General features: G+C 40.2%; 1 protein-coding gene across 4 annotated transcripts in view; it reads left to right on the forward strand.

The window, feature by feature from the left end:
- The window catches only part of FARP1 (FERM, ARH/RhoGEF and pleckstrin domain protein 1), a 380,744-nt gene that overhangs the window by 315,966 nt on the left and 44,465 nt on the right, over nt 1-20,313 (forward strand). For 3 of the 4 annotated variants that reach the window (XM_045821167.1, XM_045821169.1, XM_045821168.1), the window contains exons 14-16: nt 1,421-1,608; nt 2,979-3,068; nt 4,634-4,767. In XM_045821167.1, the coding sequence (XP_045677123.1) occupies nt 1,421-1,608; nt 2,979-3,068; nt 4,634-4,767 (412 nt within the window). The remainder of the gene's footprint in view (nt 1-1,420; nt 1,609-2,978; nt 3,069-4,633; nt 4,768-20,313) is intronic. The other variant, XM_045821170.1, reaches the window with a different exon arrangement.

The raw sequence follows: 20,313 nt of genomic DNA on the forward strand, positions 1-20,313 counted from the left end.
AACAGAACTTCATTTCAGTAATTGTATATTTAAATGCCAGGATTTAAATGGAGGGATTTTTAAATGTGGACTTCTTGACTCTGCCTTTTCCTCACATTTTCTAACCTTGTTCTTCAAAGGTCATTGTACTGACCAATAGTCAGTAGGCAGGATGCATGCTTTCCATTGTTTTTTCTGGGTGTGATAGCTTTTCACTCATGTGTTAGTGACACAGCTAGCTGATCCACCTGAGACTGGGGGCAGGGGGCTGGTGGTGGTTTCTTCATGGTTCATTTATACGGGGATCAAGTAAACTACTCTACGTTATTCTAGGCTGCCCTATCTTATAATTTCAAAACAGACATGACAATCTAGAGGGAGAAGATAGATGTCAAGAAAATGGCACTTCATCTTTTTCTCCAAGATCCTTGATAGTGTGTGGAGTAGCAATGATCTGAAACTGTATATTGGAAAATGGAGAAAATATTTACATTGTCTTTCTTTATAATGGTAACAGACAGAACTGTAGGCTGCTTTAACTTTGTTTACCCTGATACTAGTTCTAGCAAATCTACATTAGGTAAAAACACTTAGGTTAGAGGTATATTTGAAATATCCTGTTTAGCTTCCATGGTTTGTTGTATTGATAATTACAAAATTCTGTAGGTAAAGAGTTTCATGTACACATCATCTCCTTTTGGCTGACTCATAATGGGTAGTTATACATTTCTATGTTATTTAATATGGTATCCTTTTCAGAGGAATAATTAATTACCTGTCACTTTTTGACTCATAAAGGGGACTTGGGGTAATGTAATAGCCTCCAGCTTTGTATTTTTAAATGATCATCTTTGCATGTAAATGTGATGCTAGTATTTCTGTCCCAAACAGTGAGAGAGACATGGAGTGACATCACCAGGTATAACAAGTTTGCTTCTGTTCTTTGTCGAATGGGGAGTTAGCTGCTTTAGCTTTCTTTAGCTGCGACCTGTTGTTACAAGATGTAGTCTGTCCTCAGTGTACCAGTCATTTAGTGCCCTATTAGTGTAGCTCTATTTTCTAGTCATTTCCCATGTCTTGCAGTAATATAGACAGTGTGTCTTTCTTAAGTAATTCTTAGAAACTAAGGAAGGCAGTAGTTAGGAGATGAAGATTCTATTTGGGGATACACTATGCTTTTAACTTATTGTAATTATTCTCTAAGCAGAGTATTCTGCCTTATTATTAATCACATAACTGAGGCTCCATTGAATTACTCATACTATGGTATCTTTATTGTTAAGGCAGTTGCAACTTAAGGGGAAAAAAACTAGAAAATAATGAAGCATATCATTTGCCACAGAGTAGTCGATTCTAAACATTTAAAAAAGTGAAAATTGTAAGCAGAAATCAGGTCCTAGAAGAATTACTTTTTTTTTTTAAACTTCTCATCCCCAAACAGGCTCCCTGACTGGTAGCCCTCACCTTTCAGAGCTGTCCATCAACTCTCAGGGAGGAGCTGTGCCCACCAACTTGATCTTGTCTCCCAACCTGAGCCCGGACACTAAGCAGGCCTCCCCATTGGTCAGCCCACTGCTGAACGACCAGCCATGCCCACGGACTGATGACGAGGAGGAGGGCCGAAGAAAGGTGCGGGGACTTGTGCACAACAGCATGTTATTCTTTGTTTTAATTGTAGTAATATACATAACATAAAGTCTACCATTTAGCCACTTCTAAGGGTACAGTTCAGTGACATTAAGTACATTTATGTCATATAACCATCATCACTATTTATTTCCAGAACTTTGTAACTCCATACCAATTAAACAATAATTCCATTCCCTTCCCCCGACCCCAGCCCCTGGAAACCACCATTCTACTTTCTGTCTCTGTGAATTTAACTACTCTAGATAACTCATGTAAGTGAATCCTAAACTACTTATCCCTTTCCAATTGGTCTGTTTCACTCAGCAGAATATCCTCAAGATTCATCCATGTCATAGCATGTGTCACAATTTTCTTTGTTTCTAAGGTTGAATTATACTCCAGTGTATGGATATACCACATTTTGTTTGTCCATTCATGGGTGGTTCCCTCCTTTTGGATATTGTAAATAGTGCTGCTAGGAACATGGGTGTGTAAGTATCTATTCAAGTCTCTGCTTTCAGTGCTTCCTTGTATATCCCCAGAAGTGGAATTGGGTGGACTCTTCTGGGAAGCAAGCAAGATAGCTAGCACCAAAGGATTTCCTTTTACTTATTGTTTCAAGAAAAAACAGGCCCTGGCTGGGTAGTTCAGTTGGTTAGAGTGTCATCTTGATATGCTAAGGTTGCAGGTTCAATCTCTGGGCAGGACACATTGAAGAATCAACCAATGAATGCATCAACAGATGGAACAACAAATCAGTGTTTCTCCCCTGCCCTCTCCCTCTCTTTCTCCTTTCCTTTCCCTCTCTAAAATCAATAAAAATAACTGGCCTAATCTAGAGTGGTACTACCTGCCCACCTAAACAATGGGTTCCAAAGAATTCACACTGGCATCACCAGCTATTTTCACCCTCATCTGTTTCTGTAAGTCACCCTTTGTAGTCCCACAAACGATGTGACTTCTGTTTCCTGAACACCAACACCACCAGCCCAGCACCTGGGACAAAGGCTGCTAATGGTTTCTGTTTCATTTATTTCCCTGAAGACTGCATCACTCTGATGTTTTACTAATGAATTAGATTTTCAGATGCCCAATTTTGAATGAATAGTCCTCAGTGATGGCTAACATACCCATTTGAGGCCTTTCACTGAGGGTGGTATTTGCTTGGAAGGAAATTCTCCTGGACTGTTTTCTCATCATGGAAATTTATTCTCTTCTCATACATAGTTCCTCTCATACAAAAAAGAATAAATAAGAATTCAATTAGGCGTGATACCAGCTAACAAAATATGTACCGCTTTCTCATAATCAAGATATTCTTAGAGTCATACTCAAAAATCATGTCTTATTTCTTTTTATGGACTTCGCAGAGATTCCCAACTGACAAAGCATACTTCATAGCTAAGGAAGTATCCACCACTGAGAGGACATATTTGAAGGATCTTGAAGTCATCACTTCGGTATGTGTAACATTTCCCCTAAAGCATTAAATTACATAATTTATCTCAACTAATACTCAGCTTTAGGAGAGAAGCTGGATCTAATTAAAAGTTGGATTCTCTGAATTCAATTAACATGAGTTTGGTCCTGGTTTATAGAAATTAAGATAGTAATAGCATATGTAATTTGGAATGTGCTCTATAAAAATGTTTAAAATTGTGATTTTTTTTAAGTGTAGAGGCAGGATGTTTCTAAAGTGGATAAAATTAAAACTAAACAGTCCTGATTGGTATGGCTTAGTGGACTGAACACTGACCTGGGAACCAAAGGGTTGCTGGTTTGATTCACAGTCAGGGCACATGCCTGGGTTGCAGGCCAGGTCCCCAGTTCGGTACGTGCAAGAGGCAAACACACATCAATGTGTCTCTCCCTCCCTTTCTCCCTTCCTTTCCCTCTCTCTAAAAATAAATAAAAATAAAGTCTTAAAAAAGGAAAAACATAACTTATAAAAAAATTAAAAATAAACATTTTACTGTCTGCATGCACCAATGCTGAACATTTTGTTTTGCCCATTGTCAAATATAGCTACCACATTTTTTGGACTATAAGACACACTTGCCCCCCCAAATTTGAAAGGGAAGGGGTATGTCTTATAGTCCAAATGTAGCATACCTGGCTTGCTGTGGGGCAGTGGGGCCTATGTAAGTTATGTTATTAAATATTTTACCACATTTTTTACTTCAATTTTTTTCCCCTATTTTCCTCCTCTAAAACCTAGGTGCATCTTCTGGTCCAGTGCATCTTACAGTTCGAAAAAAATTAGTACACCTAAAGGAGAGCTCAGAGGGAATAGAAGCCTCCTTTTATCTTTCATAATAGATTGAGCCATGTCAGCAAAATCTGTCAGACGACTGTCTTTTATTATTTTAATGAGCTCTGTTCAGCCTTGGAAACAAATTTAAAGCATTAAAGAAATCGGGAAGTCTTTATGACCCCTGATTTCTGGGAAAGAACTGGCCCTTTGGAGGTCAGTGAAATCATTAGGTTTGTGTGCCTCCTGTATGTCATGTATGGTGACTGGCCTTGGGCAGATATTCAGTAAACATCCTGGTCCCCAGCCCTGCCTTACCTCAGCAGGGTGACTGGCATTGTGTGAAGATAGTGGCTTTATCTCTGGTTCAGCCACCTTAGTGCTCAACATTTTAAGAAAGGAGCAGAAATAGAAGTTCCTAAAGTATTAAGCCAGGGGGTGTTCAGTGCTATAAACTAGTGATTACTCAGTGACTTGGCTAGAATGGAAGATTTGATTTAAAGACCTGCTCATTTTAGAGATTTGTTCTGACTTCAGCAATTTTTTGGTAACCAGTCTCAGGAAGCAAGGAGAAAGAGATGGGTGCTTGTCACCCTATCTGATGAAAGAAGCCACAAGCAGAGAGGCCTGAAAACCCCCAATGCTCCGAAAATTCTACAAACCAAGTAGTAAAGCCCTTTGTCCTCAGGAAGAATTGGCTGCAGCTTTGCTTTTGAAGAATTGCAAACACCATTCATCTTTACGCTTTTAAGGGTGTGCTCTTTTTATTCCCAGTGGTTTCAGAGCACAGTGAGCAAAGAGGACTCCATGCCCGAAACATTGAAAAGTATCATATTCCCAAATTTTGAACCTTTGCACAAATTTCATACAAATTTTCTCAAGGAAATTGAGCAACGACTAGCCCTGTGGTGAGTACAGTTATGTTTAATAATTATATTTCACCTTCACTTCTCTCTCTCCTCTTTCTATTCCCAATGTTATTTTTATGTTGGTCCTCATAAGCAGCAGATATTAGAAAAGATAAGAACAAGAAACTGTCTTAAGACAAGCCAACCTGAAAATAATGTTCAGTTAGATTCCACATGTATTTAGATCACATCCTGAATTTTTTTCCCTTTGGTTTACAGTTCTTCAAGATGCATGTTTTTGTATGATAATTAAATGAATGTCACAAAATAAAGATAGTAGTTACTTCTGGGAGGACAATATGGGTTAGGTAAGTCCCTCTGCATATGAGGGACTTGAAAGGTGTTGGTAATATTTCACTGGTGCTTGCTTTATACTCATTTGTTAAGTATCTGTATGCCTCGTGATGGAGTTTTCTGTATTATATTTCACAGTATTTAAAAGTGATTTGAAAAATACAGAATGCTATAAACACCTTATACACACCTTATACACACTCTTTTACCTTGAATCTTACTCCTAGGAGTTTATCTTAAAGATGTATTTTAATATGTGAAATGACATAAGACAAAGATATTTATGGCAGGATTAAAGGATTAGAAATACAGAAATCTGAGCTTCTGGTCAAGATGGTGGTGTAGGTAGACATGGCTTGCCTCTTTGCACAACCATATCAAAATTACAACTAAAATATAGAACAACCATCACTCAGAACCATCAGAAATCAAGTTGAATGGAAGTCTGACAACTACGGAATTAAAGAAACCACATCCATCCAGACTGGTAGGAGGGGTGCAGATGTGGAACAGGGTGGTCTCTCACCCACCTGTGGTGTATAAAAATTCTGGAGGGATATATCAGCAGCGAGCAGGCCCAGCCCCACACCAGGCTCTCCTGACCAGTATTCCAGTGGCAGGAAGATAAATCCCCACAACTTCTGGCTGCAAAACTCAGTAGGGATTGAGTTGGTGGAAGAAACTGCTGGATCCCCAAGCACTTTCTCTTAAAGAACCCACACCCAGACTCACCTACTCAGATTCAATCCCTCTGAGCTCCAGCAGCCCTGATGGCAGCTTCAAGGGCACTAGACACATACTGGGAGAGACTTAAGTGTCTGGCATTGGGCAGAGCAGAGACCTTTGTCCTTTTTCTGAGATCTCCTCACACAGAGACACTGAGCCAGGAGGCTTGTGCTATGTTTGAGACCCCATCAACCAGGCTAACACTGTTTGACCTGCTTTGGAGCCAGACACCCTGCACCACCCAACTCACTGGCCCACCCATGCCACATTTCCATATGAATGGCAGGTCTTGATTCATGCTTCACAACTTCCTAAATCCTATCAAATAATCAACAGCTGGCCTCAGTGAGCCCCAGGCCCAGCACCAGCAGAAGCCAGCCTAGATTCACAGCTAGGCTTCACCTGGGAATCTCCAAGCCCAGCACAAGTAGCAGCCATCTCAGATTGCTTTATAACTCAGTCAGGGTGGCCCTGGGGGAAAACACAGGTGGGGGCTGACCTTGGTCTGTACCACCTAGGAAACCCCAGGGCCAGTGCAACCAGTGGACAGCTATAGATCCTGTCAGAGCACCACCACCCTGCCCCTGCATAGCTGATCCTCCACGGAGGGCGGAGGTTTGTGGTAAGTGGTCACAGCCAATCCTTACAGCTTACTGGCCTGGGCAAATCCTTCCCATTGATATGCCAACAGCAACAAGTCTCAACTACAAGACAAGGGTGTACTCAGCCCACCCAAAGTACACACCTTGAGTATCCAGCTTGGGTGATAGGAGGGCCTGTGCCCTGGACCCTACAGGGCACCTACTCCATTAGGCCACACTACCAAGACACAGTCAAAGTAACTCTACCTAATACATTGAAACAAACACAGGGAGGCTGCCAAGATGAGGAGACATGGCCCAAATGAAATAACAGATCAAAACTCTAGAAAAGTAGCTAAATGAAATGGAGATAAGCAATCTGTCAGATGCAGAGTTCAAAACATTGTTTATGAGAATGCTCAAGGAACTTAGTGAGGACCTCAGCAACATTAAAAAGATCCAGTCAGGAACAAAGGATACACTAAATCAAATTTAAAAAATAGTTACAGGGAAACAACAGTAGAGTGAACGAAGCTGGGAATCAAATCAATGTTTTGGAACATAAGGAAGCAAAAAACAACCCATCAGAACAACAAACAGAAAAAAGAATCCAAAAATTGAGGATAATATAAGCAGCCCCTGGGACAACTTTAAGAGGTCCAGCATTCACATCATAGGGGTGCCAGAAGGAGAAGAGAAAGAGCAAGAAATTGGAAATCTATTTGAAAAAATAATGAAAGAAAATTTCCCTAATTTGGCAAAGGAAGTAGACATACAAGTCCAGGAAGTAGAGAGAGTCTCAATCAAGTTGGACCCAAAGAGGACCACACTAAGACACGTCATAATTAAAATGCCAAAGGTTAAAGATAAAGAGAGTATCTTAAAAGCAGCAAGAGAAAAGCAGAGAGTTACCTACAAAGGAGTTCCCATAAGACTGTCAGCTGATTTCTCAATAGAAACTTTGCAGGCAAGAAGGGGCTGGCAAGAAGTGTTCAAAGTCATGAAAAGCCAGGACCTACATCCAAGATTACTCTCTCTAGCAAAGCTATCAGATAAAGTGCTTCCCAGACAAAGGAAGGGCAGATAAAGTGCTTTCAGAGAAGGTAAGGCTAAAGTAATTCATCATCACTAAACCGTTATTACATGAAATCTTAAAGGGACTTATTTAAGAAAAAGATCAAAAGACAAACTATGAACATTAAATGACAACAAACTCACACCTACCAGCAACTGAATCTAAAAAATAAGAACAAAAACAAACTAAGCAAACAACCAGAGCAGGGACAGAATCATAGGTACGGGGATCATTTGGAGTGTTATCAGTTGGGAAGAAGAAGCAGGAGAATGGGAGAAATGACCAAGAAGCAGGCATCAAGAAGCATAATTGGGAGAAACAATACAGACAGGGGGATGTTAAGAATAGTATAGGAAAGGGAGAAGCCAAAGAACTTACACACACAACCCATGCACATGACTAAGAGGGGGAGGACATTGCTGGAGGAAAGGGAGGTATTAGGTGGAAGGCAGCAAAGGCAAAAAAAAATTGGGCCAACTGTAACAGCATAATCAATAAAATACACTTTTAAAACGGAAAGAAAATAATGCAATAATCAATAAATAATACAAGAATAAAAAAGAAATCTGAAAAAATAAAAATAAAATAAAATAAAATAAAAGATTAGAAATGACCTAAATGTCCATGAATAACAGATTAGTTAAAAATAATGTTTTATCAGTTTTACTAAGCCAAGTAAACATTAATCTGAAGGAAGATTGTGGCACAAAAAATCAAGAAAGACTGCTGTGGAATACAAAATCTCTGACATATTCTTAGCTAAAATAGAACCTTTCTGAGAAAAATTTTATAGGGTTTATGAAGACAAACCTTATATGCAGATGCATGGGGAGGTGACTGTTTACTAAAGTCACATTTAAAAAATGCCAGGATCAAAGTAGGAGAATGGTTCTTCCATGGTTTTGGCAGAAATGGAACCCATTTCATTCTGTATCCTCACTGCAGATGAAACTTGGTTGAAAGTGGTCTCCTGGGCATTAGTGACTATACGACCTGATGAAGCTGGGATGAGGTGGTCTTGCTCCAGGTGATCCCAGATCATGGGATTCAAGTTTCAGCTTACCAGGTTAGCAGAGCTGCTCCCCTGTGCTGTGAAGCAGATGTGCTCAGGCATCCAGCTTTGTTTGTTTTTTGTATCTGGAGATAATTTTGTGCATTTCTCTATCCTGAGATTGAAAGATGGGAGGCTTGACCTAGATGCCCCAGGGAAGAGGGTATAGCCAGGATCAGGAAATAATAGGTACCATGAAGCCTCACTGAACGTGGGGAGAGAGTAAAAATGCCACTTTAGAGTCTTATTCTAGGTTGATACTGTGAATATAAGAGAAGTACCACTTTTCAAAATTAAAAAACTATCTACAAAATCTAACTTTATTTTACCTCCCCAAGTTTGTTTACCTGGAAACTTCCAGTTGTGTTCTGCCACGTTGCCTCATCATTCCTACAAAATTGAATGATGCTTCCATAATGGAGTCAAAGACTGTACAACTCTAGAGAAATCAATTAACAGTTTGTTTTTTAGCCAGTGAGATATATGTTAATATAGTTTTAGTGTTCCCATAGACTCAGAGCATCCTTTTTTTAGCAATTATTTATTTTAAACATTTACAGTTTTCACTTTAAATACAAAATAGCTGACTAAAAAAACATTGAAAAACATTATACTGACCCTTTGCCCCAAATACAGACATCAGCCTTTGATATTTGCTTTTAGATAATTAGGTTAAAAAAATTAAACAAACTTAAAACTATTATTTCTCTCCAAAACAAACAAATTGAGGTATTCTATTTAACAGATGTGTGATCTCCATCCAAAAATGTTTTCTCTGTTAATTAGCAGCCTTGCTACATGTTGCTATGATCCTTTTCTTCCAAAGCAGATCTTTGTTTGAGCATATGTTCATTAAACTGACAGTGTTCCTTCATAATCATTAAGGTCCAAAATAATATTGAATGTCAACTCTAGTTGAGAAAAAATAAAATAAAAATTTGCAAATAAAAACATTGAGGTTACCATAGAAATGCACTGGGGCTAGTGCCACACTATACAGAGGATATGATGCTAGAAGGGCCTAAGGGCCTCAGGAGCATCTGGCACAGCACGTAAGCCAGCCGGTCTTCTAGCCGCAGCCCCACTGCCTGCATGGGAAAGCTGGCTTCCCTGCTCATGCTCTGAAACACCAACAGTTGCCCCTGCTTCTTTAAATTAAGATAAATTTCTCACAAACTCTGCCTGGAGCTGGGTGCCATACTCCTCCCCAACTGAGTCTACCTTAGAGGAGGTAATACAGCTCAGTAGTAGGGCAAGATATTCCTGAACATTCTGCAGGAAACCCACAAACTATGATCACTCCCAGCCTGCTCACTGGGCTCTCTTCACCACTAGGTGGGCTTCCATCCAAGTCCTAGCAGCAGATTCCACACCTTATTGTGGTGTTTTCTTCCCCTATCTCCATCTCCTGTTGACCTCAGGAGAACAGGGAAATGGAGACAATGTGAGTCCAGAGCCCGGCATGCAAACCACGGGGACTCGAGCTCCATCAGAGCAAAGGGCTCTCAGGGTTACCAATGGCTTCATAATCACAGCTAATGCTATAAGAATTGATGACCACTTTTGTTTAGACCTTGAACCAACATATTTTTAACTTTCCAACCCAGTGGGATAAGTTGTCATGTTTAATACAAATTGTCACCATCCTAACATCATCATTATTGAAGATAAAAGGCAGCACATAAGCTGCAGAAACACCTGTAAGAATGAATGACCTGTGGGTTGAAACACAAGGTCACTGACCATAGATCTGAGGACAGAGAAAGCTTAGGGTGTATACCTGTGTACACTGTAGGCTCAAAGCATCTTGAGCTGGTGTCACTAGATCAGGCTTAGTCCACATGGATGTTGATTTAAGTGATTTTAGGAAGATTCCTAAAATTGATGACATAGGATATGTCATCAATTGACATACCTGGCAGCCCAGCATGGTGGCTTTAGCTAGCTCTTGCCATCAGAGAGAACTTTGGAGAGCTGTATTTCGTTCTAGGAATAAATGCCATATCCTTGGATTTATCCACAACCATAAATCTTTAGCATCTGGACCTTATTTATGAAAGAATATCCAATTGCTTAAAAAACAGCTGCTATCATTTCTTTCTCAAAGAATTTTCATTATAGTATCTTTCAAAGATTCATAATTTTATTCACGTTTTACATGAAGATACCAGAAATCATATAAAAGACTCAAAGCCAGAGAAAGCAGAGGATAGAAGTAGCTCAATTGACATGAACTTCAGTAGCCTTGGAGCAGAGGACCCAGACCAAATTGATGATGTTTATCAGGAATAAATGTAAAAGTCTGCCATTAAGTTCAACTAACCAATTCTTCAAGTGCATAATGAGGAAGACCTGGCTAGACAGGGATTCAAGGTAAAAAGCCTGAATGTGAATGAGTTTAGTATGAGCTCATAGAATAATGTGGAGATAAACTATTGTCTCTATCTGTAGCTGTCAACATTGACTTCTCATTAAAACCACTTGGAAAATTAAAGAACCTAGCTATCCAGGCAGAACCCCAGAATAGTTATATCAGAATCTCCAGAAGGTAAGACCTAAGCATCAGTGGTTACTGAAGCTTCCCAGATAACTCCAGTGTGTAGCCAAGGTCAAGAACCTTTGGCCTAGACTGCCACATTAGAAAGAGACTGGAACATGGAAGACAATTGCTGCTGGAAACATCAAATTTTAGAGTTCCTTCAGAATATACAACCCAATTCTGAGTTCCACATTTGGTTTAGAAGAGAGAACTTTTTAAAAAATATGATGACTCACTTCAGGTTGATGGTATTAAACAGGGAGTATATGTCTTTCTGGTTGTACCAGAGGACAAAATTTAAACAAAGGATTGATTTTCCAAAGAGGTATATTATGTTGAATACAGAAAAGGATTTCTTTTTTTTTTTTTAAGAATTTATTTATTTTTAGAGAGGGAAGGGAGGGAGAAAGAGAGAGAGAGAAAAATCAGTGTGCAGTTGCTGGGGGTCATGGCCTGCAACCCAGGCATGTACCCTGACTAGGAATCAAACCTGCGACACTCAGAAAAGGATTTCTTAACACGAAGTACATCTTAGCAATGAGAAGCTGCCTTAGAGGTAATAAGTTTCTCCACCTTGAGGTTTCTTGAGCAGAGGTTGACTATTTCCAGAAGCTATTTATTGGGTGAAACTCCAAATCTGGCAGTGCATCAGGGTCACCTGGGGCTGGGAGATAGGGGAGTTTTGGAAAAATACAGATTTCCAGGTGCCATCCAGCCCTTCTGAATCAGAATATTGAGGTGATCCAGAAATTTGTTTTCTTAGAGTGCTTCTCGAGGTAATTGTGATTAATACCTTTTGTTGTAACAACTAATGTGGAGTCCCCCAGACAAACCTGAGATTCTGCGATTCCTTAATTTGCATTTTGATTACTCTTGTTTCTTCTTCAAACAATGAATGAATGCATGAATGGGTGGATGAGTGAATGCCAGATCATTAGGCTTTGCCCACTGGGACTTGCATTCTCAAAGGAGGAGGCAGGCACATAGGGGTAGGTGTGCCAGGCCCTCTCATGGATGTGTGTGCCATGTCCAGTGTGGGCACAGAGTGTCACCAGTTTTGCCTTGGAGGACATGTGGGCCATTAGTGCCTGCACAGAAGAGGCTACCTGTGAGTGAATATATTCAATGAGAAGAATGGACACAGGGACGTTAACCAACAAAGGAGTTCACACTGAGTTACTAACTGACAAATTCTATATGAGAGAGAGAGAGAGAGAGAGAGAGAGAGAGAGTGTGTGTGTACACACACACAAGGTCCAGCAGAAGTAACACCTGCTTCATTGTGGTTGGTAGGGTAATAATATGTGTGTAATAATGTATACTTTTAATTTGAACATTTCACCTAAAATGTCAAATGGTGTACTTAAGTGTGATATTATTATGTTACAGAATTACATGCTTATAATTTTGTAATAAAATAGTTTATAATAAAAAAGGGAGGGCATTATTTATGCCAGATCCTGTATGTATTTGTACAATGACATGAGAAACATGGGTTGGCTCATGCAGGTTGGGATGGTTGTGATCCGCATTCACCATCATACCACCACCTGAGGTCTGTGTCTTGCTGTCCATGGCCCTTGCATAGTTTCATTTCCTCATCTGTAAAATGTAGAATGCAGCTTCCACCTCATACAGCTCTTACATGAACTAAATGAGACAGTGTTTGTAAAGGGCTCAGTCTTCTGACCCACATGTAGAAAGGGGGAAAAGCTGATCATTTTTTTAAATAAACTTTTTATTTTGAAATAATTTTAGACTTAAAGGAAAGTTGCCAGGGCAGCACTTTCTGTACACCCCCACCCCTACTCTTCTACTAATATCAGTCTTTAACATCATCATGCACATTCATCAAAACTAAAAATCCAGGGTTGGTACATTACTGTAAACTAAACTCCAAACTTTATTCAGTGGTATGTTAAATTATTAATTTGGGAAAAGGAATCTAAAGTTTACTATACACCTAAAATTCCAAAAATTTCATATTTAAATGATAGCCACTATGCTTTAATTTTGCAGTCCTACATTGGGTTGTCATATACTTCCGTCAACAGTGGGAAGTCATAGGGGAGAAATATTACCAGGAAGTTTTCCTAAATGATTAGTCTGAACCTCAGCTCAGTGTACACACCTGCCCCTGTCCAAATCTTGCATTCTCCTAAGTAAATACACTTGAAAAAAGGATGGACCATTTCATCCTGGCCAAAGCTCAAGTTTCTGTTTCTTCAAAAGCAAAAAAAAAAAACACCAGGATTGATGACTTATGAAAACATGAAGAATGCTTATCCTTTTGAAAGGAAAGCAAGGACATTTTACTCAGCTGTTCAAATGCATTCAGAGAAGGCCACTTCAGCCTTTGGCATTCAGGCAGGAATCCTGAATACCGGCTCTGAAATGACCGGCAGGCACTGAGCACAAACTAGCCAAGTCAGTCCCCAGAAACGGATGAAGACCTACTCTGGTACAGGGTGCCTGGTGGATTCTTCAGTGTACAAAACTTGGCTTGCAGCTGACAGGGAGCTGGGATCCAGGAAAGAGTCATGTCATGCAAAGAGGCATTCTGATAGGCTGTGGGCACATACTGTTCCCAAGATGGAGCAGATGCTTTTTTTTTTTTTTTTTTCCAAAAGAAACTTGAGGTAGTTCGCTTGGAAAGAGTACAGAAATCTAGCCAGGAGGAACTGGGAAGACTGGAAGTCGAGATGTCAGTGAACAGACAAGTCAGGTCTCATGGAACAGAGAGGGAAAGGGAGGTCTTTAGAGCTTTGAGCCCAGTTGACTGAGAGGATGGTCATGAAATGAAGAAAACAGTTAAAGAAGAAAGGAAGAAACAAGTAAAGCAAAGGGAAGATCAGCCTGCTTTGCAGCATATTGATTTTAAGGGTTCTAACATAGTCCTGCAGGCAGTGGAAGATGCTCATCTCAGCCCTGGGAGAGAAAGCAGTTGCAGTGGTATGGATTTTGGAAGTTATTTACAAGAAGAATCAAATCTTTAAGGAAGAGAATGCTAAAACTAAAGAGAGCCAGGTGTATTGAATACACATTTTTGGCAACTTTCCATAAAGGTAGCTTATGGCAGAGCAAGAGCCAGCACAGACAATGGAAGAAGCTGGCAGAGATGTGAAAAAAGGAAGAGCACAGGAATAGAGGGTCCAAGAGGAGGCCGTGTCTTTGAGAGTGATTCCTGGAGGGCAGAAGTGATTTCAGGAAGGTGTTCCCTGGTGTGTGGAGTAGGCTCAAAACAGAAGGGAGTTCTCCAGGGAAGAGAGGTGAGAGGGGCATCCTTGCAGGATCAGAGGTCCCTCTGGAGCAAAAGATGGCTTTTCTTTCAGGACTGTGACACTCTTGCAGGTTGATCAGGAAGTTTATAGGCGGAGTGTTTTTGTCTCACTATGACATTCTTCAGTGGCTGAAGTGGAGTAGAGATGACTGAGTGGTCAGAAAATTGTTTCATCCCCATTCCACCACCCCAAAAAGTGGAACATTTTTGCATTAGCACCAGTAAACAATAGAACAAAAATAAATTAAACATTTTCTTGAAAAGTTAAATATAGAATTACCATATTATCCAGTGATCCCACTTCTAGATATATATCCAAAAGAATAAAACAAGGGACTCAAACAGGTACTTATACATCAATGTTCCTAGGGCATTATTCACAATAACCAAAAGGTGGAGAAAACCCAGATGCCCATTGCCATGTGAATGGATTAAAAAAATGTGGGATAGCACACACTGAAATATTATTCAGCCTTAGAAAAACAGGACATTCTGACTCATGCCACATCATGGATAAACCTTGAGAACATTAAATTAAGTGGAATAAGCCAGTCATCAAAGGACAAATATTGTATGACTCCACCTATATAAAGTTCCTAAAGTAGTTCAATTCATAAAGATAGAAAATAAAATGGTAGTTGCCATGGGGTTAGGGAGGGAAAGGGGGAGTTACTTTTCAAGGTATATGGAGTTTTAGTCTGAAAAGATGGAAAAGTTCTGGATATAGTTGGTGGTGGTAGATGCATAACAATGTGAATGTGCTTAATATCACTGAGCTATACACTTAACAATGATTAAGACAATAAATTATATATATATATATATATTTATAATATAAACCAGAAACTTCAAAACAGTGCCTTATACCAGAGGGCCTGGACGGTACAGTGACTGTGTGGGGCACCAACCAAGTGCTACCCTGAAAGAACTCATTTAAAGCTCAGGACAGTGGCAGGTGGACCTCAGGAGGCAGTGTGCTTGTTCATTGAACCGCTTTCATTCTGCCCTGGTCAGCACTGGCAGTTGGGCCTTAATGGGGTAAATTGAACTGGGAACCTCCATTTAAAGCCAAAACCATTCTTACACTGAGGAGACAGTTCAGCTCCCAGCTTATTGATTCAAACTCCTTTGGGGGGTGGGTAGGGTTTACCAGGTGCCTTTTCCATCTGAGTGCAAGCCCTGTGATGCTCACATTTCACTTTTTATCTTGTCCTCAGTAGAAGTTCTTTTCATCTTTCATTATTGTTTTATTGCCCAACAGTCCGAGAGGTCGCAGGGCTTTATTTATACTCAGCAGATGGGAAGTGAAATGGCCTTTTTACCTTTTAAAAGTGATCTAGTAAGAGGGCATTTGGGGCAATCATCCTAGTTGGTGAGATGTTGCACTTTTTTTGCTAAGGGAAAAACCTTTGATATTAAAATTCATGCCTTCTCAGGCCTACATTTGAGTTAGGATCATTATGAGAAATGGTAGAAAGGAGCTCTATGGTGGGACAGCCTGTTTTCAGGAGCTTGCTGCACGCACCCAGAGGTTCCTGTAAGTAGGGCAGGCTGGGATACTGCTGTTCTTACAGGCCCCTGAGGTCTCCTATAGTCACCCCCACCCAGTCTCCTCCACTCTCCAGAAAGGTAGATGCACCTTAAATCAGAAGCAGTTTCTTGTAACATTCTCTGTCAAAGGGACAGTGTCCACTTGTGGTTGAGGCAGGTATCAAACTAGGCCCAAACACATAACTGTGTTCTACATGTGTGTGCACATGCACCCCACCTCTTCCCTGAACCCTGAGAGTCAACACCACCACTCAGCTTCATCTCTGTCTCACTAGGAAGGACAAGTAGAACCCAGCAGCATACTCTTGTAAGGTTGCCAGTGGTGACTGTGGCATAGTGCTGGCTTTGCCCATACAGATAATTTATTTGACACAAAAGCTTTGGTGGCCTGAAGTTGTTCTCTGTAAACTGCTTCCCATATCCACATAAGGAAAGGACCTGGTTTCTGTATTATTTTGTTATTGCCCAAGATCAAAATATTTGTAAAGGTGGATTGACTATGGAGAACCCCTTGTCATTATTTCCCAGGGTGATAATTACTGCCACAGTGTGGAGGTCTCCTATGTTACCATAGTACATGTACAAAAGACAATGAAAACTTTTTTACTTCTTTTAGCATAAAAATTGGCTGCAGTGCTTTTTCTCATGGAACATTCTTGTGTGAACTGTCCCACTGTCTTATAGGATATAAATGATCCCAATGTCCCAGTAGCCATGATTTCAGTCATGAGCAAGGAATCAGGGTTACAACCCTGTGTGACTGGAATCCCAAGTCTCTCCTTAATCTGGCAAAGCCAATTAAGTACATTGATTTTTCTACCAGAAAAACTGATTAGCCCAGTTCAGAAGCTATGATTCCTCCCTCCCCTCTCCCCCTCTCCTCTGAAATCCTATGATTGGTTACCCACTGATCACTTTTCACTTGGAATCTCAGTTCCTTATGTTCATGTTTCACCCCATGGCCAAGACTATGGATTCCTCCAAGGAAAACTATTCCTGAACCACTTAGTACAGATTAAAATTTAGGATGATGTTTGCTTGCTTGACAAATGAATTATTTCTCATTTGTAAACTGTATCACAATTCTTATTAGGGCTCATTTTTATTGTGGTTTTCAATCTTTTTATGCCTCATCTTCCTCAAAGATTTTGAGACACTTTACAAATGGAAAATAATGTAAGTGATAAACAAGAACACTTAACACTGTTCTGTTCAATGTAATAGCCACTAGCCACTTGTAGCAATTTAAATTTAACATAATTTTAGTTAAAATAAAAATTCACTTTCTTGGTAACATGAGCAACACTTCAAGGGCTTATTAGCCACATGTGGCAAATGGCTACTGTATTGGATAGCAGATATAAAAAAACATTTCTGTCATCACAGAAAGTTCTTCTGGACAGCATTGATCTAAAGAATAAAACAGGAATTAGTACTCAGTACCATAATGAACACAGGACCTGCCACACAATAGTTGCTCAAATACTTATAAAACAAATGCATGAAAATGTCTTGATTTCCCCCGAGGTAAATCCTGAAGAGTTATAAGTTTACTATTGTGGTGTTTCAAAGGCTCGAAGCAGAGGGGGCCTGGCTAGTAAGACTGGACAGTGCTTTTACAAATCTAAACTCATATTCACATGCAAAGTTTATGGTATAACTATTAATAATAAACTACCATGCATAGCTTTAGGCCTAACATTTAGAGCAGGGGTGTCAAACTCATTTTCACTAGGGGCCACATCAGCCTTGAGGTTGCCTTCAAAGGGCCAAAATAATTTTAGGACTGTATAAATGTAACTACTCCTTAACTGTTAAGTAGTTGCAATTACATTCGGCCCTTTGAAGACAACCATGAGGCTGATGTGGCCCCTGGTAAAACTGAGTTTGACACCTCTGATTTAGGGAAAAAGAACTCTGAGAAGCAGCCTCATTGCTGTTCACTTGTAACATGAGAACTTCCTGGCTCCCTGGAAAACTCAGCTTTCTGCACCTACCAGCTTGTGCTACTCATTCCTTTCCTGCCAAACTATACACAGACTGTGTAGACGGATGAGGTTGTGACACTCTCCCTTTTCTCACACACTTGGGGTTTTGGTGGCAGGAGCCACCATCAGCACGTCACAACCTTGAGCAATGGCCTGTGTATTTGTGCTGTTGGTTTTAGACCTTATAGGATAGTAAAGAAAAAGCAGGCCTTCGAGTCAGGCAGCCCTTACTTCAAAGCCCAGTTTCATCCCTCTTTACCAGTGGGCATCCTTGGACAAGTCACTAAACCTTTCTACCCTCAATTTCTTTATTTGCATAGTGGAAATAGTGATATCTTGCCTATGAAGGGTGAAGGAGAGGACTTGGTAAAGCATTTGGCATGATTTCTGAAACACAATGGCACTCAACACACAATAGCTAAAACCCTCCCCAATAAAATATTTGCAGCCTCCACCTTGGGGCAGCCCTGAGAGCTACCCTCTTCCTTATAATAATGCCATCAATGAATGAAAGAGCCTGAGTTTTTTTCTTTTAAGATTGCATTTATTTATTTTTAGACAAAGGGGAAGGGAAGGAGGAAGAGAGGGAGAGAAACATCAATGTGTGTTTGCCTTTCGCATGCCCCCAACTGGGAACCTGGCCTGCAACCTAGACATGTGCCTTGACTGGGAATTGAACCATCATCCCTTTGATTTGCAGGCTCACGCTCAACCCACTGAGCTACACCAGCCAGGGTGGGTTTTTCATTTTTCTTTCTGTTCATTTGCAGCAGGGTCCATGCAAATGTGTATGTCAGCAAATGTGGCTAGGGTGGCCAGGGTCTTCTTTCATTTGTTCAGCAAGTATTTATTGTGTCCTTCCTTTTTCTCACTATTCAGTGAACAAAACAGGCCACAATTCCCATTCTCCTAGGGCTTGCATTCTGCTCACATTGTGTGCTCTGCTCTGCATCAAGGATGCAGCCGGAACCAGCCTAAGATTAGATAGCGGAGCCTGGGGAAAGCTCAAGAGACCCTGTTTTATTTTCTACTTATGCCAAGACAGATCAGTGAGTATCTGACACTTTTCTCAGAACAGAAATCATTGTCAAAATTCTAGAGGTGGTAAAAGACAACCATAGCTCTAAGATTGGAAATATGCATACAGTAAAGCACCTTGCATTTTTTTCTCTTGCAATATCTTTTGAAGCATTTTCCTTTAAATTGTCTCATTTAACAATCAAAACAGTCTGTGGAATTGTCCTCATGTTTCCTCCAGTGGGAAATGAGATTCTGAAATGGAGAGGGCCTTTCCAGAAGTTGGTCAGAATAAAGCTGTGTAGGAGGACTGTATCCCTTTTCTTACTTTCCCTGGAGGCCAGGAATGAACCTGAGGGATCAAGAGATAGTTATTAACATTACCTATTCTCTGGTTTTATCTAAAGCAGTGCTTTCTAATACACCCTACTGTAATAATGGAAATATTCTATATCTGCATTATTCAATATATTAGGCACTGGCTACATGGGGCTACTGAGCACTTGAAATATGACTACTGTGGCTGAGGAACTGGATCTTTAAGTTCTATTTTATTCTAAGTGAAGTTAATATTAAATAACCATATGTGGATACTATATTGGAACAACACAGTTTTAGAGGCTTGAAGGAGAGGCACCATGGGGTGGGCAAGACAATGGACTCAGTCTTCCTTTCCCATTGTGACTGAAGGCCCAGCACACTATGCCCTTTACCACCCACTGTCCTAGAACTCAGAGTCCTTGAGGCAGTTATCAAAAATTAGAACTCAAGGGCAGTTCTCTGAGCCCTCCACTCCCTGCTTTAGCCAGATCAGGGCAACATCTCTTGTGTAAAAGCGTTAGTTGTAAGATTTTCATTAGTCGTAAAAACAAAACTGTACACAAAAGATTTAAAAGTCACTGCTTTCAAAGTAAATAGCAGTGAAATTCATTGGAGACAAAGCAGTGTGGTCTACCTGGAAGACAGCTTGGAAGAATACACAATGAAAGAAAGATTAAAAGGAAGTTAGGACAAGATAAGTATTATGGGTATACCATAAGGGGAAATCACTTGTATATTTACTAGATTTATATAAATTTATTTAGGATTAAAATTTTTACATTTATTGGTTTCAAAGGCAAGAGATATGTTTCAGGGGCACTGTGATATTCCCACAATATTCTGTCCTACTCTGCTCTCCACTGTCTACCTAGGGTTCCAGGGATGATGGATATGGGTGACTGTTTCCCTGTCATACATGAATAAAATTGCATGTTGCCAGTCATATGTAGTAAATAGTTTTTCCTGGGTTTTCTGCTTTATTCCTGACTGTATAGCCTCTGTGCTTTGAGAGCAAGCTTCTTTTCTTAGAAAATAAAAATGATTATTTCCAGTTGCCTGAATCACAGGTGGCTTTCTGCTGGAAAACACTTGAGAAAGAGCACTCTCCAGGTCACTAAACAGT

The sequence above is a fragment of the Phyllostomus hastatus genome, unplaced genomic scaffold (assembly GCF_019186645.2).
Source record: "Phyllostomus hastatus isolate PE091 unplaced genomic scaffold, TTU_PhHast_1.1 phas_scaffold_46, whole genome shotgun sequence".
Taxonomy (NCBI): Eukaryota; Metazoa; Chordata; class Mammalia; order Chiroptera; family Phyllostomidae; genus Phyllostomus; species Phyllostomus hastatus.